Here is a 23638-nt window from a genome sequence, read left to right as displayed (position 1 = left end):
CTCCGGGGACCGACCGGAGGGCGGCTGCGCCTTTAAGAAGGCGGGGTGTGGGGCGGGAGGGGAGAGACGGCCACCGCCTCCCGCCCTGCCGCTTCCTCCGCCGCGGCGTGCCGCTGCCCGCGGTCTCGGCGGTGCCTGGGCCGGAGGGCCGGAGCAGGGGCAGCAGCAGGGGGACGGGGTGCGCGCTCGCCTGCCGCCATCATGCAGCGCCGGGTGTTCGTGGTGGGCGTTGGTATGACCAAGGTACGGGGCTGTCCGCGCCGCCGGCCTGCGCGCTGGGGCCGTGCGGGAGGGCAGAGCCAAACTTGGCGCCCGGGTGGGTGCGAGCGGGTGTTGTCTCGGCGGCGCTCCTGAGGGGTGTTCCGTTCGCTGCCCTCCACCCCCCCTCCTCCGGGCGTCCGGCGGCTGAGGGAGGGTCGCGGGGGGCCGGCGGCGCTGTGGGGGCCGTGCGCTTCAGAATGACAGAATTGTCTAGGTTGGAAAGGACCTTGAAGATCATCCAGCCCAACCATGGGGGTAAGGCCCCTCGCAAAATGACGGTGGCTGCCTCAGCAGCGCGTCCGCGGAGAGGAGAGGAGCGCGGTACCGGCCTGCGCCCGCGGGTCAGGCCTGGGCGGTAGCGGCTCCGCGCAAAGTTCAGCCGTGGTTGGTGTGTCAGGGAGGGCGGATCCGCCGGCCAAATTAAACATTTTGAAGCTCCGGTGAGAAGGTTGATAGAACAGACTCAGAACGGCCAAAGTGTGCCCTCGTGTTACCGCAACCTGGGGCCAAGGACTCGTCTCCCGCTGGGCTCCGGGCAGCTGCCCGCAGCGGGCAGGGCCCTACAGCTCCTCTCCAGAGGCGGCTCTGTAGCTGGTCAGTCGGGTTGACCCAGCGCTGAGGGACATGGTGGGCTTGAGAACGCTCAGTGTGAGGTTAATGGTTGGACCAGATGATCTTCAGGGTCTTTTCCAGCCTAGATGATTCGGTCATTCTGGTTGCCAGCACACGGTTCACCCTGATTGACTTTTGAGTCAATTAAATTGCATTATTTAAAACGGATTTTTCACAAACATGTTTCTAAATTAAATATAAAGCTTTTAAACATACCAATTTGAACAAAAGAGGTATTAAATTTTACTGTGATTCTTTTTCTCTTGTCAGTTCACAAAGCCTGGTGACGACAGCATTGATTATCCTGACCTGGCTGCGGAGGCAGGTAATTTACTAATAAAGCATTTAGATTGATTGTGACACTTTAAGTCTTACAGTTAATCTTTTTATTATACATATGAAGGAACAGCTACTGTTCAGTAAATAGATACATATAAAAAGCAAATCTAAAACTGATAGAAAAGAACACTTTGACAGAATTCATAACTGACCTGTCCAACTCACTGCCTTCCAGTACTGAAGTCAGAAGAATAGCTTAAAATTGGTCACTTAAATAATTCTGTACCTACCTAAACTATTCAAACATGTCGCTATTGAGACAAACAGCCTTTGTTTGTCATTGACTGCATGAAATTTTCAGATAAATGAGCTTGTTCAGAACTCAAAATACTGCAAAATTGTCCTTATGAGAATTAAGATGCAAGACTGTATTAACCATTTGCATCATATAATAAAGAATTTTTACAGCACTCTCTTGTTTGTGAATGCATGAATTGTACATACTAGTCTAGATTTGCTTGTTATGGTTGAGAGCTGCTTCTTTTTACCTTTTAAACCTTTCAAACTTTTTCAATTTTTGAACTTTTTTTTAGGCCAGAAGGCTTTAGCTGATGCTGGGATTCCGTATTCAATGGTGGAGCAGGCATGTGTGGGTTATGTTTATGGTAAGTAATGTCATTTGATTGGGATGTGATTGCATTGGGATGATTGATTGCAGACATCTGTGTGGATAAAGTTTATCCACATCTATGTGGATAAAAGATGGGGGATCCCATCAGCTTCAGGTTATGATAGTTCTACAAAATGACATGATTAAATATCTCAAACTTCTTAAAAATTACTACTTTTAGCGATCACAGATCTATGTCTGTTTACTTGTGGAGTTTACAGTTCCATAAAATTATCTTGCAAATGTGTTTCATACAAGTAGCTCTTTCAGCAAGATCAGGTGGTATATTTATTCAAGTGGTGCAAAACTTATTTGTTATAAATTTATGGCGATAGACCTGAAAATTCTTTTATTCTTTCTGTGATGCTCTGTGTTCACTAAGCCCCACATATCTGCTTGTTTGCTACCCCCTGGTGGGATGGGGCAGAGAATTGGGAGAGTAAAAGTGAGAAAACTCATGGGTTGAGATAAAGACAGTTGAACAGGTAAAGTGAAAGCTGTACATGCAAGCAAAGCAAACCAAGGAATTCATTCACTGCTTCCCATCAGCAGGCAGGCGCTCAGCCACCCCCAGAAAGGCAGGGCGTAACGGTTACTTGGGAAGACAAATGCCATCACTCCAACAGTCCCCCCCTTCCTCCTTCTTCCCCCAGTTTTGTATGCCGAGCAGGATGTCATATGTATGGAATATCCCTTTGGGCAGCTGGGGACAGCTGTCCCGGCTGTTTCCCCTCCCAACGCCTTGTGCACCCCAGCCTACTCGCTGGTAGGGTGGTGGGAGAAGCAGAAGAGGCCTTGACCCTGTGTAAGCACTGCTCAGCAGTAACAAAAACATGCCTGAGTTATCAACGTTGTTTTCAGCACAAATCCAAATCACAGCCTCATACTAGCTACCATGAAGAAAATTAACTCTATCCCAGCTAAAGCAAGCACATTCTTAACCCATTATTCCATACCATTTATGTATTTAGGTCCCACAGTATCCAATACATCCTCATTAACCCCCACCTCCTTCCTATCCTTTGATGTAATAGATGGATATAATTCCCTTAGTCTGTGGACTGCCCCTGTAAAATGCCTGCAAAATGTCCATTGAGGTCATTTAGTCTGTGTCTCTGGGCTCCATCTGTTACAGTGCTCACTCGGGACAGGAGAGGTGATGTGTTACATGGAGGTATTAGGCACCAGAGCCACCTCAGGGCAAGTCACTGCTGCCTTACCTCTGCTTCCTGTAAGGCTTGTCCTCCACTGATTCAGGTGGTTCCTGCTATAGTAGTTCCCATAATGTGCAACTTAAATCCTGGGTTACAGCAACGTAAAGATATTTCCATTACAATCTCCAACCCTGGCCCCTTTGGGCCAAACCATCGTGTTTAATGTTGCAGTGAACTCCTCCCCTTGCCCCGGCTCCAGGCTGGACTTACCTGCAGGCTGTGGTCCCTTAGGGGTGTACCTGCTCCAAGCAGAGCCTTACCTGTGAGCCACAGTCTGTTCAGGGCCGTACCTGCTGTGGCACAGACGTACCCACAGTCACCTTGAGGTGCATCTGTTCCAGCGTGGCCTCGCCTGTGGGCCGCAGTGCCTTCAGAGATACACCTGCTGTGGCACAGACATAACCGCTGCACAGATGCTTTGAGATGTACCTGCTCTGCTGTGGACTTATCCACGGCTGCACACGGGCTCCTGCATGGACTCATCCGCAGATCACAGTCCCTTCAACTCAAGTTCACGCTGGAGTTCCAGCCTGGCCAGTACAGCTGTGATACCTGTAAGCAGCTTCCGAGCTGCACCTCTGAGATGTTTCTGTCCAGTCTGCTTTTCTTTCATGGATTCACAGCCACAGAAGCAGGACAAACTTTCGTTTTTAAAATCTGATGATTTTCTTGTTACTAAGGTTCTTGTACTGGGGATATTTGAGAGACATACTCAAGATGAGATTTCAAAAGTTGAAGCTTACAGTTCAAGTGGTAGCATTGCACGGACATGGTGGGATTTCTTTTTGCTGATGAAGTTTGTGTGTGTACCTTATTCTAATACTGTCTCTCTGTATAAAGGTGACTCAACCAGTGGACAACGGGCTGTCTATCACAGTTTGGGTATAACTGGCATTCCTATCATTAATGTTAACAATAACTGTGCTACTGGATCGACTGCTTTGTTCATGGCCAAACAGCTAGTAGAAGGAGGTGAGTTGTTTTGCTCTGGGGCTGGGTAATGCATATTCTCTATTTCTACAAAAGTAACTTGAATGAAGAATGGAATTAGTGAATGTGTGAGTACTTCGAGTTGTAAATGTCCTATCCTCATAGGCAAAGTTGTGTTTTCTGCCTCAGCTGAAAAGGTTGGGCTGTTGTATATACAAGCATAAGACCAAGCACTTTTAAAAGAGTAAGACTATCACTATGAACCAGAGCATTATGTGTGCACCTAAAAGACTATGTCTGTGATGCAGTAACATGGTGTATATGGATATAAATGTCCTATCCTGTGCCATAAGCTGTACGAACATAGTAAGCTAGTTAAGTTTTTTCTGGAAGAATTGTTTGGAGCAGTGCAGAACAAATTGCATTACAGTACTGCAAGACACTAGGCTCTGCAGCTTGAAAAGGAGAAAAGAATCTGATAAAAAGCTTACCTTTTTTTTTTTTCTTTTTTTTAACTTGAAGTTAACACAAGTGTTTGACTATAACATTTTTGGAAGAGGGAGAAGAGCAACACCTTGTGACAGGCTATGCTTTCAACTGACAGATGAGTGTTTCCTCTGTGGACTTTGATACCTTCTTGCACTTAAATGCTGATGTTTCTGCAATGAAAAGTCTAACATTCTATATTATTTTGGTATTTGTAGTAGAGACATAAGTGCTTGGTCATCTGAGATAATTGCTGTCAAAATAGTTTAGTTTCTTCAGTATCAATATGTCTGTATTGATACCATTCCCACCCCAATTTGACTCTTTCAAAAATGAAGGAGGAAGAGCAGCTAGTAGATGTTTATGTATAGTTATTGTAACTGAATACTTGTTAGTACATAATGTCATTTATAATTACATTGTGTTTTAAATAGCCACAAATTTTATTTTAAGGTTTGGCAGACTGTGTTCTGGCACTTGGCTTTGAGAGGATGTCAAAAGGGTCTCTTGGTTCAGCTGTAAGTGTCTGAAACACTTTATACATTTTATTGTATTCACAGGTGACATACACCTCATTCTTTTGAGAAAAATTCTCATAAATACCAGTTGCTTTAAGATGTTGCTGTAGATGATTACAAAATAAACCATTATTTTGATCCATGGAAACTTTTAATGACTTTTATGATTCTGATTGCAGCTATGATATACCAATTTTGTATGGAATGTTTTAGAATTAATTTTACGTAGTATGTCATGCTTTTAGTATTTTGCCAAGTATATGTTAAAGGCCGGGTTAATGGGGATTAATGAAAGTACCAGATAGAATACTGAAGCACGAGCAATTGAAGTGTCTTCCTCAAAATGACACAGCAAATCGCAGAAAGAATCTGGGTCTTCTGGATTTTGGCTTAATGCTTACTCAGTTGGCCAATTAACACACTTTTCTAAAAACCAGCAACTTCTGTAAACCTTTCTTTCTTGTCTCTTTCTTTTTACTGAAGAAGTGTAGGAGGGGGTTGTTTGTATTTTGCCTTATGGCAAGCAGCATTAGAGCCTATATGTCACTTAACTACAGAACTGCCAAATGAAAATGTCTTCAGAGGTTTGGGTGAGCAATGTTAAATTTAACAACTGTTTCAAATGACTAAGAGTTATCTTTAACATGCTTTATGATATTTGTTTAAGCTTCATTGAAAGTACTAGTACAGTATTAATTTTATAACTTGAAACTATATTAACTATAGGATATTAAGCTGAGGTGAAAAATACCTGAAATCCTCTGCTGAAAACAGTAACTCTGATAGAAATCACAAAGTAGTGGTCCTTGCCCCGAATCAGTGCAGTGATTATAATATTAGGCATTTTCTGTTTATTTACTCTTTCTTATAGCTGGGAAATTATGAATGATTCAAAACATGTCACTAAAAGGCAACATACTGTCCAGTGGAATTGTTAAAATATCAGAAAAACGTCTTATTTTGCTTGAAATCCTGCCACTTTTGTGGCGATGTTGTAAGGAAAAGGAAATGATGACTGACTTATAACTGTTTCTCTTCTTTTTAGTTTTCAGACAGAGTTAGTCCAATTGACAGACATTTGAAAATTATGATAGATAAATATGGCTTAGCAAGTGCTCCAATAGCCCCTCAGTTGTTTGCAAATGCTGGCAAAGAATATATGGCGATACATGGTATGTTAAAATACATTTTTTTCATTGTCCTATTTTAATGAAATGATTAAAAAAATATATATTAAGATATTGGGGTTTTTTAAATTCTAGCATTGTGTCCTTTCTTTTACCCAAGTACTACAACTGCAACATCTGTAGCTAACACGTATGGGAATACATTTGGATAAAGAGTTATCTACAGAAAAGTTGGTGATGCATAGGCAAACAAAACTATCAAGAGACAAAATTAAGGCTATGATACAGAGTGTCTAGTAATCATGCTAATGGTATGGGTTGTGTATCTGTAAGGTCTGGGTTGCATAACTCCCTGCATTTTTTCCTTGTGTCTTAGGATGAGTAGATAGGCCTGGGACTGAATTGTTTGACAAAAGTTTTCAGGTATTTGATTCAATCAATGTATAGTACTAGGCTGCTGCCGCTGCCATTTCTTACCCCCTCGCCAGAGAAGGGAATTGGCTCCAAGGCAACTGACTGGGCTGTTGAGCATCTTTTATTTGCACTTAGTTTTAGATTAGCATATGAAAGAATTTTAAACTTAGATTCTAGTATTTCACTGCAGCTGTTCTGCACTGATAGGAAAACGAGCATTCAGGTTTTAGTAATGTAATAATACCTCAAATAAAATGCCCTTATTTTCTGTATTTTTATGTTAGTAAATGTTAAATATCCAAATAGGATGTTCTGTTAGCTAAAACTCAGCCATGTTTAGAATTCTTTATCTAATTTTTAGACCTAAGTTGAGTTCTGTGGAAAACCTTGATAACAATGAGTCGCTTGTAAAGGTCAAATTCTTATGACACGGTATTTAAAATGCTATGTTAGCACTGTTTGGGTAAACAGGGTAGTTCAACACAGCTTTCTTTTCCCTTGCCAGGGACAAGTCCAGAATACTTTGCAAAAGTTGCACTGAAGAATCATAACCATTCAACTGAAAACCCGTGAGTTTAATGTACTCTACCTCTATACTGAACATACGTTGCTGTTAAAAAATTCTTGCAAAATTGTGTATTATTTTAGAAGTACTTTGCAGTGTATATTCTTTATTATGGAATGAGAACGATACCCAGCGTAAATTCTATATCCAGTGTCTTATACTTTGTAAAAACAGCTTTATAGCTGCCTAATAGTATGGTAGTAGTATATCTACTGCTACAGGTTGTGCTAAAACTAAGATGGCATCTATATGTTTTTCTTAGGTATTCCCAGTTCCAACAGAAGTACTCATTTAATGAAATTCTGCATTCTCGCAAAGTTTTTGATTACTTGACTGTCTTACAGTGTTGGTAAGGAGATAACTTAGCACTGTGAAATAAATATTGATTTTTTTTTTTTTTTTAAAGACAAATATGGTAGGACATCTATTTAAATAAAAGTTTGTTTGTGTGTAAATTAAAACTTATGGATTATTTTAAGTAAAACTTCTTATAAATAAAGCAAATGTAGAATCTCTGTCTTACTCAAATGCTATCTAGATACTTGTTCACAGTATAATACAGCAAGCTGAAATATGTTTTGTACTTTGGAGCTTTCAGGTCATTCTGTATTTCACCAATGTGCATCTGTTGCTGTAAAGTGTTAATTCTTCAGCCTTTCCTATACACTCCTGAAAGACTTGTTGTTAATGTTTATAGCCAAGTAGAAGCATTGATTTTTTTTTTTCCTAAATTGAAAAACTTATCATTAAAGTTTCTATTTTGATGTCATGCTTTTCAAATGTCTCTTCCAAATATTACTGAAAGTGTCCAGCAAACACTGGTGGAATTTATAGTTTCAGTGGCATCAGGCACTGTTTGTCCTTTTTGTTTCTTGGTTTGTATTAAAAGATAGTTCTATGGAAGATTGGCATTACTAATTTAGAATGATGACATCATTATTTTTCTTTCAATCAGTCCAACATCAAATGGTGCTGCAGCTGCAGTTTTGGCTAGCGAGGAGTTTGTGAAAAGGATGAAGTTACAGCCAAAAGCTGTGGAAATTCTAGCACAGGTGATGGCTTCTGATTATCCAAGCACGTTTGAAGAAAACAGTTGTATAAAGGCGGTAAGTTTACGGTTTTGTATTCCCTGATACTCCTCAAAGGGTTTTTTTAAGAAAGTCCTAATGATACTGTAGAGGTTTCCGTGACAGTAAGCAAACAAATTATACTTTGTGGTGAATGTAAAAGTAATTTCATTTGGGCAGGTGGAGTAAGCAGAGGGTATGGTTGTGGAATAAGAGTAACAAATTTATAAACAGGCTATCAGAAACCTAGTTTTTAACAAATTATTTAAAGGCTACTTTTTAAACAATTTGAGCAGCAAGAAAAGCATTTCTTTCATTTTTCTGTTTATAAGAGTAATGAAACTTAAAACAGTTTTACTTATTTCTGTGTAATACTGAAGCTGAAATAACCTGTTGGGTATAGTCATCATTACTTGCTTAAGTAGAATAAAGGAAAAGACCCGAACTGCAAAATTTTGATCCCACTGTGTATTGATTAAAACCATTGGATGTAAGTCAAACCTTTAGAATACCCAATACTTTCTACTGCAGTCATGTTCTGTTTGGGTTTCAAATGCAATTCTAGTCAGAAGGCTGATAGAAAAAAGTAACAAAATGGTTTGAGAATTTGTTTCAAGGCTGCTGTTCCAAGTCATACAGAGGAGCAATTTGGCTTGTGAGCAAGGTTGAGAAACTAGAGAATTTCCCACAAAAAGTTTCCACATACCAACAGTGACACCTAGAATGTATTATTTCTTTCTATACAAATCATACTGTATGAATATTAAACTCTGTGATATGTGATACATTAAAATAAATTAGAAGGCCACCTCCTACAGGTTACTTTCATTTACAGGATGTATAGAAGCATGTTTAAAACTAAGTGTAGAATTGAAATTGCTAGCTATTCTTCTTGTTGCAGATTGGCTATGATATGACTAAAAAAGCTGCAGAAAAATGTTTTCAAAAAGCAGGCCTAAAACCTACAGATGTTGATGTGATCGAACTTCATGACTGTTTCTCTGTTAATGAATTAATTACCTATGAAGCTCTGGGACTCTGTCCAGAAGGTAACAGCATCAATGGAGATCATTGTTTTATTAAAAATATTTATCTGTTCATGTAATTAAAACTTTGAATTTTCTACTGGACAGATTTTTATATTGGAAGGTCTTATTAGCTAACCTCATAAGAGGGAAAAGCACATTACCACTGTAGTAATATAGGAAGACCTGCAAACTCTAGAATTGGTTTAACAAATGAGCGTGTTACTGTGAAGAACTACACAAGGGAAGTTTAAGTGTTGGACAACTATCTGAAAGGATATGGCTGCCTTGGGCAGGGATGGCTCATTTAAGCAAGCAGAGCAAGGGAATGAAGGACTCTTGTGATCTTTCGCAGTATTATGCCCCTTTTTCAGAGCTATATACTTACCTACCCCAAGATTTCCCTCCATCTTTGTATTTCCTTTTAAGAAGAAAAAAATCAGACAAGAATTTTCCCTAGAGAGCCTTACCAAGTTACTTACCTTTGGTGTGACTTTTTTTAAAATCTTGAAACATATTTGCCTTTGAAAATACAGAGTTGTTGGCAAGCTCTGAACATGCCTCTAAAGTCAACTGTATAACAGTGCACATTCTGTCCAGATTAGTTTAATTTCATCAAAGTGAGTGGATTTACAATAGGTTAAATGGCAGTGGAGTTTAGTTCTATGTATGCAATCAAACCATTAAAATTTTCTACTGAGGGTCTTGTTTGATTTCAAATAAGTAATACATTGAACAGCTACTTCAGTATTTGATATATTTTAACGTTAAATGTATTCTTGCTTTGAATAAATAACCATCTGATCTAATCTTTCTCTAATTTGTTTTTAACTAATTTTGAGAAAATATCATACTCTATCACTAGATGGTGTATTAAGTCTAAGCTTTCTCCTCACTGAAACAGAAGTTCATACAACTTCAGTAAGACATTATATTTGCCTTTGAATGCTTGCTTTTTACTGTCTTTGCTGTGTTTTTATGGTATGTGCTGTAAAAATGGTAAACATTGACATTAAGCTTTTTAGCTTCATTCCTTTAATCGAAGATACAGAAGAATCCTGATGGTACTTGTCTATTTGACCTATAAGTCTGTGTATGGTAATTTAATAATGCAAGTCTCACCACCTTTCTGTCACTCTGACCTTAATTTTGAAACTTATCTTGAAACAGTAGACTAATTAGATGTAGAGATTAGTGAAGTGGCTAAACCACATTGTGGATTTGGATGTGCAAGACTAACCCGGTATTTCATTTAATGGCAGAAGTTATAAATACAGGTAATAGGGCAGATTTTTTTTTTTTTTAGACTTCAAAGTTAATAATGTAGGCTGAAGAAGCTGGTACAAGAATAAAGGAGTAAGAGACGGGTTAAAAGGAGAACTGTCTGCTGAAAGCATGGGAACTAATGATCTGGAAAGCTAAGCAAGTCTAAGCATTAGTCCTATGAATGGTTTTATTGACTGTCTTAATGAAGCCCAGGGTACCATTAGCCTTCTTTGTGGAAAGGGCTCATGTCCAACTTGGTGTTCACCAGGACCTCCATCTCCTAAGGGTCACAAATTACAGCTAATCCCTCTTTTACAAAAAACATAGTTATTACTGCAGTTTCTTTAATAAAATCATGAAAACTTCGTTATATTGATTATATCATAATACCGTATATCAACAAAATAGTTCGACAGCAAATTTAAAACTTTTGTATCAAATGCTAGCCGTCTTACTACTTTGCCATGTTACGCTTTCTCCAGTGATATAAGCAAGTCTCATTAATGTAGTTTGGCTAATCTCAGTGTGCTCTTTGTAAAATCTGCGGTGTAGTATTTCTTAGGTTTTGACTGACATGCAGCATCTTTGGTAAGTCACAGCAGAAACGAAAAACCACTTAAAAGCAAAAAATAACATTTATATTTTATAAATACTGTTTTGTAGGAAAAGCATGTGACCTGATTGACAGAGGAGACAATACTTACGGAGGAAAATGGGTTATTAATCCTAGTGGTGGCTTGATTTCAAAGGGACATCCTCTTGGTGCTACAGGTATGCAAAACCATTTCATTTAGTCATGCCAGTTAGATACGAGAGAGAGCTCTTGAGCAGGCAGATGCTTCCCACTTTTATTTGTCTGTATAAAACATGAGGGCTTCGTACAGCTAGGAGTTGATCCTCATCTTCAACTAATGCAGGCATTAGGGAGTTTGACCATGTAGGATTGCCCAAGCCAAAAGATTTGGTGTGTGAATTTCATCTTACTTAATTCTATGGTGCTTTTTTTCTGTTGTTATGAAAGCAGCCTCTAAAACAGCTTAACTTTTTTTCTAAATAATTGCTCAATAGTACAACTTCTGCTGAATGTAGTTTGAATAACTATTTTCATATGTTGTCATTCTTTAAAATTCAGATTTTTGAGACTCTTACTGCATCTGAATAGCCTATACCCTTATTGGCTGTAATAAAAGCTATTTCTGTTAAGCCTTGGATGTCAAGGTATTTATCTGATATTTGTAACAGAAGCCCAGTCACCATTTCCCAGCAACATAGATTCTTCTTTTTTTTTTTTTTTTTTTCTGTTTTGCTTTTTGTGTTCTTTAAACTGCTATGCTTGCTTCCAAATGAGATGGCTCTTGGATAACATGTGTTTGGATTTGTGAAGATAATTCACCTTCCTTGTTTGGAAAGGACAAGTTGTCAGAAAACTGGAGAAGAGGAAACCTGTAGAACAAGAAACCTTCATCTAAACAGCAATAACAGCTAGATAATCTGCAGTTAGTGTGGGGAGGGGGCGGTATTGAGATATTGGGAAACTTTGGAAGAAAAATGTTCCAGGTAAATGAGACTGTGGGTATCTGTAACAGGATGAGAGTATTACACTGCTAGGTTTGTGGTAGATTTTTGTCATTTACCCAGTGATAAATGTAGAGGCAATTACTGGCAATGCCTCTCCCTACTGCCATGGGATGGGGGGGGCAGAGTCATTAAAATGCAGAAAATGACACATCTATAGACTGCCAGCTTAATTTCACTATATAACAGTCTTGAGGCTAGCTGTATGCTAATCAGAGGTCATGTAAATCATCTTAAATTGCCAAATTATTCCAGGGCAGGTTCTACCATGGTACACATTCTCTCCTTGAGGCTGAGAGATGAGAATTAACAGGTTTCATTTACATCCTATGACTAGAATTATAAAACTTCTTACCTATCCTCTTCGTTATGTTATGGCAACGTGTGAAATTTGGTGCATAAAATGCAGATTTATCCTCTGTCTTGCCCAAAGGCCTACACAGCAGTCCAGGGGAAGGGAGAGGAAGGGATGGAGGTCTGTGGATGATGGGGTGAAGAAGTGTGTGTGTGGTGGAACTGGATTGTAATTGCAGAAATAGCCAATGGAATAGTACGGGGAGGCTGAGGGTAATCTGAAAATCAGGGCTATAACGAAAAGGGATTTGCATTCAGTTTGGGCCTCCCAAAAAGATAAATATTTCTCTGTATCTGAGCTGTCAGGAATTAGCTTTCTGAAATCCTATTGCACGTATTCGCTTAACAGCTTGCCAGGGAAGGGAGTTTATGGAACATGCCTGCGGTATGTTCCTTGCCTCGTTTAACCACCCACGCTCTGTGCTCGACTTTTCAGGCCTGGCGCAGTGCGCCGAACTCTGCTGGCAGCTGCGCGGCCTGGCCGGGAGCAGGCAGGTCCCGGGGGCAAAGGTCGCGCTGCAGCATAACTTGGGCCTCGGCGGCGCCGTGGTGGTCACCCTCTACGCCATGGGCTTCCCCGAGGCTGCCAGGTGAGAGCCCCGCGGGCTGTGGCCGCCCGCAGCGCTTAGGCGAGACGGGAGGCTCCGATTCCGCGGCCTAATGCCCCGGGCGAAGAAGTGGTGGGGTAGTTGAGGGTCTGCCCTCTGCGTGAGGCTGACTGACAGGGGAGGAAAAAAAAGCACTGTGTGTACAGAGGGGCCTTACAAAATAGTCACTTCTCAGACTTCATAGAGCACAGCGCAAGAAAATGCACTGCTGAATGAAAATGCGTGTTCAGCATTCATGAACGTGTAGTTATACTGACAGTGGAAACTTTCACTGGGGGCTCAGTAGTGGTGTAAATGAAGCTCACTATGTGTTCACTGTACTCCTGTATCTTTGTGCTTCAAAACTGTATTTCTTTTAGAATTGTTTGCCTCTGTGCAAGGAAGGAATTCCACTGTAAACTGGAACTTGCTCAGAAGTTAGAACTGTTGTGTACCTACAGCACTGCAGGTGTTTACAGAGATTATAATTCACACAGCATCTTAGTCCTGATAAACAGTATGCACTGTAAGTTACAAGGTATTGAAAAGAGCAGACTGGCCCATAAAAATGGCTCACATGATTTTCTGTAAGAAGTCTAATGCTTGGAGAAAAAAAAAAGCTAGCAAAACAAAGAAACACTTCCAAGAACAAAATAGGCCACATTAAAATGAATTAATTGAAACTGGGCACTTAACAAGAAAAGAAAGACATCCCTGGGAATAGGGATACCCCCTGCTTTCACTGCTAAAATTGTTAATAGTTGGGTTTTATGAAGAATTGTTGTCAGCTGCATGTGTTACATGTGGTATTTTAAGTACTTGCTAGAATTCAGGCATGTTACTTGTCCAGTCCTGGCTAAAGAATTTGTACTTGGAATTGTAGCATCCATCAGAGTGAGAGGAGAACCCTGGTGTGAAGCTGTCTTGTAGTCTGCTATAGTTCTATGCTCGGATGGACAGGAATTGAGAGGAAATACTTAAAATTTGTAAACGTAATTTCAGGAGAGACTTCTTTAATGCACTGTTGCCTTTACGTTTTCACTTTCAACCTTGCTTAGAAAGATTGAGCCACTCTTTTTTGGGTTTTATGGTTTTGGTTTTAAAGCAGAAGGGTGACAGTATAATCAGTGGAAGAGGTAAGGAGAGAAACATTGAATTTTGAAGGGCTGCAGCAGTAGCTTTTGTAGTACAGCGTCAGAAGTGATAATCTTATCACTACTGTAATCTGTAAGCAGTTAGACTATATGAGAAAATAGGTTTGTTACAGGAAAAAAGATACCTTCCCATGGATTCTCTTCAGACATGCTCAAAAAACTTGGCAGTGGGGTTTGGTACACAGTTTTAAACCTGAGAGGAAGTTTGTCACAGGAAGTACAGTATTTTCCATTGCTTTGAGCTTTTTCTTTAAAAATACTGTACTTCTATGAAACAGGGAATCTGTTGCTATTTGTATACTTGTTGCCTTGAGGTACTGCTAGAAGTCTAACTTACTACGGCTTGCTTCACCTACATTGGTATTAAGAATTTTTTAAATTCTTTCTTAAGAACAACTCAGAAAAGAGAAATCTTAGCAATACTAGTTTCATCTTACATTAGAGAAGCTTAAAAACCTTTAGCTCTCCCAAAGACTTGTGAGTGCAGGAGATACGGGACACAAGGAGTTGCACTAATGTGTATCAGACTTTGGAACAAAACAGTGCAGCTAATCTGTTCAGACACTGCTTATGTAATTGAATGATGTTGTGTATTGTGTAATTAAGGGAAAGGTGGTGGCATTTCATGTTTATGAAGATACTTCATACTATTTTTTCTACAGCAGTGGAGGTAGACAATCATTGGATTCAGATCTAGCCTGTAATTAGTGGCTTTAGTAATAGCTGCCAAGAATGTGTACATCAAGGTAAATGACAGCAGGACTTGATCCATTTTGGATTAGTCTTTGAAACAGTTCTGGTTTGGTTTTTTTTTTTTTTGACACTTTACCATTTTACATCTTGTTAGTACAGCCTTGGTTTATTAGTAAAATTGATGTGTCTTCTTCAGATGAGACAGTCCCTACTGTTGTTACCCTACTTACAGTACTTACAGATGTACTTACTGTACATCTACTTAGCATCACACAAATAAGTTCTAGCAACTTTGCTTAAGTGATTCTGTCACTTTAACAATGTAAAACCTGACCACAGTTTTAAACTCTGTTGCCAAGATATGGTAATAATTGTAAACTTGTTTCTCCTGCTGCTTGAATTGCCATTTCTTTGGACATCTGTGTACTTTCTTCAGCTCTGAGTGCCTCTTCACATGAAGAATAAGGTTTCATGCCACTATCAGGCCATGCAGGATGACTGCTTCAGAAAATCAGGAATAATGCTTAATAGCTCTTGTGACAGTTAAGAGACCCACTTGAATTGGGAGGGAAAAGGGGATTTGTTTTGCCAAAAAAAAAAAAAAATTTCTCTGAGATGGTGAATGTGCGGCGCTCTCTTCACACAATAGTGTAATGATTTATTTTCATTATAAAATTAGTGTCCTGTCTGTACATGCAAAAACATCTGGATACTTGATTGTAATTCAAGCTATCAAGGCCATCAGAGAGTAATCTTCACTTTGATATCATATATTGCTCTATACTCATAGAATCACAGAATGGTTTGTGTTGGAAGGGACCTTAAAGATCATCCAGTCCCACCCCCCTGCCATGGGCAGGGACACCTTCCAGAAGCCCAGGTTGCCCAAACCCCCGTCCAACCTGGCCTTGAAGATACTGCTGAAGTGTTTCAGTGTGGCTGTTCTCACTGGTGTTAGGTCTAATCATACTAATTTGAAGATATGGAAAATGTGATTAAAGGTATGTAAATGAATGGGTTTTTCATTGCAGCACTGGCCGTATTGCGGCTGTGCCTCTCAGCGCAGCTGTTGATGGATTTAAGGCACATTTGGTCTTCAAAGAGATTGAAAAGAAGCTCCAAGAGGTATTTGACTATTGATTTTCCTTAAAATAGGATTTTAATTTATGACAGAACATGGTATGAAACCTGATGGGAATATAGTAGCATCAATCACTTCCTCAGTACTGCTCCTTGAAACAAATGTTACAGCTTTGAATTTCGCTGTGTCAGAAATCTTTCTACGCTGTCCCATAATGTTAAATAATTTTTTCTTTAGAGAGTTCCTACCTGTTTAAGGGTATTTCACTAAAAGCAAGTTTAGGTTGTATGTGAGGAGCTTGCTAATTAACACACAAGAAACTTTGTGTTTGGTGTTTGTTGCTCACTTTATAAGTGTGTTTAGAAGAAATCACATTTTGTCAGACTTGCATAAAGACAAGACTGTTAGGACAGTGGTCATTTTTCTTAGTTGATAGCTTTTAATATAGATAGTCATAGTCTGTGTTTGTGGGTTTTTTTGTTTTGTTTTTATAATGGTTGTTTAAGTGATGCCTAATAGAGGGAAATAAATACTTCTATGTTGGTAGAAAGGGTAAAGGGTTTTGAATGACTTTCTGTTTAATTCAAACTACTTTAAAGTTATTTTGAAGTAAATGAATAATTTGCACATTATTACATGGTCATTACAGGAAGGAGAGCAGTTTGTCAAGAAAATTGGTGGGGTCTTTGCCTTCAAAGTAAAAGATGGTCCTGATGGGAAAGAAGCAACTTGGATAGTAGATGTGAAAAATGGTAAAGGCTCTGTGGCAGTTAATTCAGGTCAGTGCTATTTTATTATGTCATTTCAGGAAATACATAAAACTAATGAAAATTAATACAAATTCATATTTTGTTTAACCTGTAGTGACCTTGAACAAAAGTGGTGTAGATCTACCTTAGTTTTAAACTTTTCATATTACTGACATTTTTAATCCATGATGTTTTGGACCAAGAAGTAAATGTCTTCTACTCTGAATTCTGTCTAAATAATCGCATGTTTTCTTAGAGACTCCAGACATACTTGTCGTATGACTTTCACAGGAATCAGAGCTTTTAAAAAAACAAAAATAAAAAATTTAAACCTGAAGGGTTTTGTTGTTCTTGCCTTTTAAATTTTGGGCCAGAAATGTAACTTGTAGCTGTTTCTTTGGTTGCTTTGTTGAAGACACTGGTAGGTCATAAGCTGGTCTGTCTTGTCAAGTTACTTCTCCTCTGCAGATAGTTAAGCAATAAAATTTGACTCATTTCAGTACTGAACCTGCTGACATAAACTTCCAAGTTCCATTTTTAAAAAAGCAGACAAATAAGACACAGACTGGTGGTGGGGAACTCCTTAGAATTATTGGAAACAAAAGATTTGTACCCTTTCCATGAAAATGTCTTGTCTTGTATGTGAGCTCATGCATCCTAGTCATGCAAATAAAAAGCCAAAGGTAGCAGTCTGTCCTCAGAATCTTATATATCTATGAACATGTATCATAAAGTTTTTTTAATTAAAAACATGACACAGAATTTGATTTGGAATTCATTCATCTAAGTTACTATTAAAAGAAAAGCACTGTTTTCTGTTGTATGGACAACATTTTATCAAAGAGGTAAGTTTAATAATCAGATGAGTGTAAGAGATGTGTGCATTTTTTGGCTCTTCGGTATATACATATTTCTATCAGAACTTACTAAAGTAATTTTTCATCTTATTTCTGGTAAGAAGATGCTGAAAACTTCTGGATTTGAATTAATTCAAATGAGTGCTTTTAGAATGCACGTGTTGTTCCCATTGAAGGAGAGGGCAGGAAATGCCTGAAATTTCAGTGATGAGTATCTTGACAGTGTCACAGGGGACAACACATTTATTCTGAGTTGATTGTAATGCTAGTAAATTTAGGCTTGATAAAACTTAAGACCATTGTCAATGCTTGCAATTAACATTCTGTCTGATTACAAGTAGATTATTATTTCTTTTCAAGAAATGAATTTGCTTAGCACCTTTTAGAAAGGTCCATCTTTCTTCAGGGTTGGGATGGTCTGTGCTACAAGGTGGCACAGATGCCTGTTGGCTGTTGGGTAATCTCTTGCTGATATTTTCATAATAGCTCTTACTTGTATGTACTTCAGGTACTGTTTTGCTAACCTGTAGTATCAACACGTTATTCATGGAGTTGCAGCTTCTGTTACTGTTTCATCTCTCAGTTTGAATCTTCATAGTCAACTCTGTCTTACAGATAAGAAGGCAGATTGTACCATTACAATGGCTGATGCTGACCTGTTAGCTCTCATGACTGGCAAAATGAATCCTCAGACAGTAAGTATAGCAAAGATGAGATGATAAAAGAACAGACTTGTTTGTTTTGAGTGTGTTTTACGTAAATTATTTCAACTTAAATTCCCTCCTCCAAAACTGCCATGGCTGATGTGAAAAAATGACAGTTCTTGACTTTCTCTGAACAAATTGGCCAAAGTAAGATTAATCAAGAAAGACAGCATCTACTCTTCTGAACAGATACATATTAACTCAGACATCCTGTAGGTAATCCAGAAGGGGGGGATATAATAGTGTTTTGTTTGCAGGGAAGGGAGGGAAACTAGTATTTGGCTTAGGAAGGGAGAAATGTTGGCCCTCTGTTTGGAGGGCTTTACACTCATAGCTGGCATTAGTCTAAGGAATAATCATGATGACAAATAATAGAAATTGAGGTGAGCATTCACTGAATGCCTGTGATTGAGTTTTTTATTCCTCAGTGTCTTAAAAGCAGCCATAGTATACAAGAAAACCAGATGTCTAAGTTAATTTTAAGTTGCTGTTCTGTACTTCTAAATCTAGGTAACATTCTTTTAAATTTTTGGCCTGGTAGTCATGGGGTAAATAAGAATTTTCACAAACTGAAGTGTGTCTAGGAGAAGTTTGAAGGTGAAACACGTTACAGAAATGTTGTAATGTACATGTAGGAAATTCAGAAGCAATTGCAACTTTATTTACAGTTTGGATATTTTAGTGCATGCAGTTCATGTTTTTACAAGGTCTGGAGGAAAAAAACCCAAATCTTTAGCATGTCTGCTTCACAAACTAGACTTTAAAAATTGAATTCATCAGTGACAATGAGTAATGGCTGGGGAGGATTTGAGTAAGAAATCAGTTGTGCCATCTAGTGTGCACTATTGCTTTATTGTCTTCAAATGAAATACTGAACTTTTATATGAACTGTCATCACCAAAACATTGGGTGTTCTGCCCTGCTTTGTATACAGATCCATCGTTACGGTAGTCCAAGAAACAAGCAATACCAAGTTTATTCTCTTTAGGTACCACAAATATAATAAGCATACAACTTTCTCAGTTTACTATTCAGAAAATACATTTGTTGATAATGTGAGGTGTCTGTAGGCTAAGACCTACACATACGTAACAGCCCGTAACTATTGAGAGGGGTGCATTTGAGGTAGTATGTTGTGTTGCATTTCATGTGGTCTGTCTTTCTTTTTAGGCATTCTTTCAAGGAAAATTGAAGATTTCTGGGAACATGGGCATGGCAATGAAACTTCAGAATCTACAACTTCAGCCAGGCAAAGCTAAACTTTGAACTTACTAGGGTAAATAGTCAGTATTTTGTAGTCTTGACAAAAAAGTAGAATGAAACTAGACATTATCAGTAATGTGGTGCAGGCTGGGTTTGATTGGAGCTCTCTCACCTAAATTAATTCTCTTGATAAATTCCATCAGTTTCTCTATGGCTCAGATTTTTAGGCTAAGCTTGAGGCACTAACTCTTACGAATGGTATATGGTGGGTATTCATGACAATTTTTTTGTTTTCATCAATAAGAAAAATTTTATAAAACTTAAGAGTCAAATGAGGCTGCTTACGGTTGTTCGGGTTAGTTGGGAAGAGAGTGAGGAGGGTTATATAAATAGCTTGACATATCAAGTAAATGAGTTGCATTTTTTAAAAGCCGTGATAGCAGGTCATACAAATGCTTTCAGACTTCCATTCTAACAAATTTGCTGCTGCTTGAATTAAAATGGTCTTAGAAAGGGGATCTCTAACATTTTTTTTAGAATAGGCTTTGGGAATTTGCTATAAAATACTTTTCTTATTACTACTTTGCAATTAAAAAAATATCCAGAATTCAGTAGGAACTAGAACGTTGCTTTGAGATTCACAGGATTTGGAAATACATCACCTTGAAAAAAGATTTGGTTTGCCAGGAGACCAGTGAAGGAGTATCACCAACATTTTACCTGTTTTCTCCTGAGAAAATCTGGTGTTGATCATTATGAAATTCCCATCAGTAATGTAAAAAGCTTTAACTTCTGTTTTGGAAAAATGTATTCTGGTTGGAAGTTTAATAGAAAATTAAATATACTTTTCCTGTTCTTCTGTGTGTTTCTTCCTTGGATTTATAAACGTGGATTTCATGTTAATGCACTGAATTGACTGTTTTATGCAGGCTGTCATGAAGGGTGCCTGCAGTCATCCATTTTTTCCTCCTCAGGCTTTGTCAGTAGATACTTTATAAACTATATCTCAGTCCAGTATCTTCACCTCACATTCTCACGTATGTGGGCCATGACTGAGGAACGTATGCATAAACTTTCACTTCCCTGGTTTAACTAAAATCCTAATAAAAATGAGCTAATTCAAGCCAATCATTCTGCTTTTCTAGTGTGAATGGTTAACAGATTGCTGAGCACTAAGAATGACTGTACTCAGTCAGACCAAAAGTCTATCTAGCCCACTATAATTTTTGACCATTGATAGCTTGGAAGGAATATTAAGATGGCCCCAACATATGTTTATCCAGAATACTTTCCTAGTTACCAGTGATTTTTTTCCCCCCCCTCAACTCACAAATTTGAGCTAGAAGTGGTGTGTCTGTATCTGAGGTTCCTGTGGAATAGTCTTTCATGAGTTTGTCCAGTCCCTTTTTGAATCCTTGACAGCTTTTTTAGTCTGGGTCAAGAATTCCAGTAGCTTACCTACATGTCATATGGAATTAAATCTATTCCTTATTATCTTATACATTGCAGTTTTATACCTCTAACTTGCTTTTTTGGTTGTTTTGAGGTTTTGGGGGTTTTTTTACTGGAAGAAATGTTGAACAGCTTCAAGGCACTCCTAGTGTTTATAGTCTTGCCCTGATACCTTCAGGCTTCACAGCTCAAAGAAGAGGATGTTCTGTTTAACTATGCCATATGGATAGACCCTTGTAATGTTTTGGTCTTCCATGTATCCTCCTCGTATGCTGCCTTCCAATTGTCCTGTTAAAAAGCCTTCAAGATAAAAGAGCGTTTTCTGCTTTTATTTTTCTTTCCCCAGTTTTTCTGCCCACTGCTAGTGTTGAGCTGATGTTCTCTTGGATCTCCTAAAACTGGGAAGTCATTTCCTTCATATTAAATTGGTGATTATTTCTGCACCGTGAAGCTGAAACTTTTTAAAAATTATTGTTCCATATGCATCACTCTATACTGAAATTTCAACTGTCTGTTTTACTGTCCAGGCACTCAGTGTTCAGACCTGCCTGCAGCTCTTCTACTCAGCCCTGGGCTTTAATATCTGGATGAATCAACTTTTATCACCCTACCGTGCATCTTCTTTTCCAAGGCATTAGTTTGGTGTTAATAGGACAGATATGGCCTTGCTCCACTGTAAACTATCTGGTCATCTGAATTGGGTTTCCTCTTGTGTACTTACTGACTTACCCAAAGGATTGTAGTAGGCAGGAGTCATATCTCTCAAATGAAAGCAGTGTTAACTCTCTACAAAATAACATTGCTAATTTATCCACTGCTTTTTCCTAAGTTCTTACCACTTGGCTCCTAGGTTAAAGTAAAGGGGAGTTACCGGATTGCAGCAGTAATTCTGTACTGAAAACAATTTATTGCTCTGTACAGAGTTGCACATACACCCATTATCAAACTTTGTCCTCCTTTTTAATCACTGGTATTACCAGAAGAGCTTAGAGTAGGTGTTTGTTATGCAAGCTAAGAACATGCCTTCCAATAATTTTGAGCACAGACGCAACATATTTTTGGCCACTGTTTAATTAAAGAAGCAAATGAATTTTGAAGTGTAAACAAGCTGATGTAGATCATAGTAGTCCACTGCAATTAAAATTTAAGTGAGATCTGATCACCTGCAGATTGAGATAGGCTTTTTTTTTTTAAAAGGGGGAAAAGGTTGCACAGGAATATTTAAAAAAAAAAAGTGCAGAAATAACTTTGGAGTTTGTTCACTACCAAGTGAAAGAATATCCAAGCCTCAAACCCTGGCCTTCAGAGAAATCTCTTGGTTTGTATGGGCCCAGGACTTTCAGGTTTGGGAACTTACAGATACAATGTCGTTATAACAGAAAAATCCCAGTTTAAATGTAGATGTTCACTTTACTTAGTTTGATTATAGCTAGAGGGAGTAGTGCAGAGGTTAGCACAGCCTGCGTTCTCTGGAAGTAAGGGAACTAGTCAAAGTCTCCTTCTGCAGTATTTAAGAAGATGGAGTAAGGTACAAAGTTATACATTTATCCTATCTACAGTTAATGTCTTATTTAGAGATCGGTCCTATGTTACTTCTTCACTTTCAGCATCTTCTTTGTGTCATAACTTGCTGAGTATTTTTAAAATACAATACTTTTCAGATTTTTCTCTTTCTGGGAGAGAGGTGTGGAGGAGGTCTTTTCTAAAAATCCCAGATCCTCCACTTACATTCTGCAGTCTTAGAATCTCATGACTTTGAATAAATAAATTCCACAGTGGATAAAATAATTTGCCCTGTTCATCATGATGAGGAAGTGGGCAAAGCTTGTGACACAGAGCAGGTTTTGACATTATCTTTAAGTTCTGTTACTTATTTTTTTTATAACTCAATTACCTAAGTTTGTACCACTTTAAAAATCTCTTTACAAGTTTTCTTTCTTGCTCCATAATGGTCTCTTGACCAAACAGCATCAAGCACCTCTTCTCCAGCTAAAATCCTCTGTAACTTTAGATCAGCCTTCCTTAAGAAGTTTGTGTTACTACAGTTCTGTTGTGTTAACTTGATTCCTTGGGAGCAGAATTCAAAAAGGTAGCTAGAGATACCAAGAGGTGGCCGGTCACTGAATGTAGCAAAGTTTAAATTTTGTGTTTCAAAGGTCTTGTGTAAAGAAAAAAAATAATTCCTAATCCTCTAGGCAGAAGGTTTAGTGTTCTCAGACTCAAGAGTGCATATGAGAGAAAATTTTAGCTTTAGACATTAAAATGCTTGGAAAAGTTGCTCTTCCTTCATAAACTCTGGTCAATACCCTTTGCAGCTATTGGTTTTTTTTCTGCCAGCTGTGATAAATGTGTTAATCCTTTGACAGCCAGAGATGCTGTCAGATTGGCTGGTAAATCTTATCTTTACTTCCTTTTGTAAAATGCATGTAATTCTTTCGGATGTAAATTTTCATAATAAAAAAGTGAACCATGTTTCATGCTACAAGAAAAGCAAATAGATTTGTCAGAGTTGGAACCAGTGAGCAGGGCAATGCCTGACTTGGTAGATCTGGCTTGCAGGAATTTGAGTGCTTTGGGTTTGGAGCACAGATTTTTAAACTTTTACTTGAATTTTGTGTTTCGGTCCTGCTGCTTTGCCTAGTCAGAAATGGGTACATACAGTACATTACACTTACTTTATACCGTATGTGTTTTCAAAAGTGATTGCTGCTTTTCTTACAATTAATTAGAGTCATTAGAAGAAAAGCTGAAGGTCAGAAGGTGGCTCCTTAGAAAATGTGCTACTTCAAGGAATC

The 23638-nt window shown here is 38.5% G+C and overlaps 1 protein-coding gene across 4 annotated transcripts; it reads left to right on the top strand.

Annotated features, from left to right (window-relative positions):
- Nucleotides 1-55: 55 nt before the first annotated feature.
- On the top strand, nucleotides 56-20247 carry SCP2 (sterol carrier protein 2). 4 transcript variants are annotated; one of them, XM_074906191.1, is made up of 16 exons: nucleotides 56-243; nucleotides 1144-1198; nucleotides 1746-1817; nucleotides 3877-4008; nucleotides 4906-4970; nucleotides 6016-6142; nucleotides 7017-7080; nucleotides 7339-7425; nucleotides 8032-8182; nucleotides 9045-9192; nucleotides 11098-11205; nucleotides 12800-12953; nucleotides 15829-15922; nucleotides 16528-16657; nucleotides 18100-18179; nucleotides 19359-20247. In XM_074906191.1, exons 1-16 carry the CDS (start codon nucleotides 202-204, stop codon nucleotides 19452-19454), a joined length of 1605 nt encoding a protein of 534 aa, XP_074762292.1. In that variant the 5' UTR covers nucleotides 56-201; the 3' UTR covers nucleotides 19455-20247. The 4 variants fall into 4 exon arrangements, with proteins under 4 accessions (XP_074762292.1, XP_074762290.1, XP_074762291.1 ...); XM_074906188.1 differs by lacking the exon at nucleotides 56-243 and adding an exon at nucleotides 429-516; XM_074906189.1 differs by lacking the exon at nucleotides 1746-1817 and having other exon boundaries at nucleotides 74-243.
- The last annotated feature ends 3391 nt before the right edge of the window (nucleotides 20248-23638 follow it).

This window comes from Athene noctua, chromosome 5 (assembly GCF_965140245.1).
Source record: "Athene noctua chromosome 5, bAthNoc1.hap1.1, whole genome shotgun sequence".
In the NCBI taxonomy this organism is placed as follows: Eukaryota; Metazoa; Chordata; class Aves; order Strigiformes; family Strigidae; genus Athene; species Athene noctua.
This window is presented reverse-complemented; position numbering and strand designations above follow the sequence as displayed.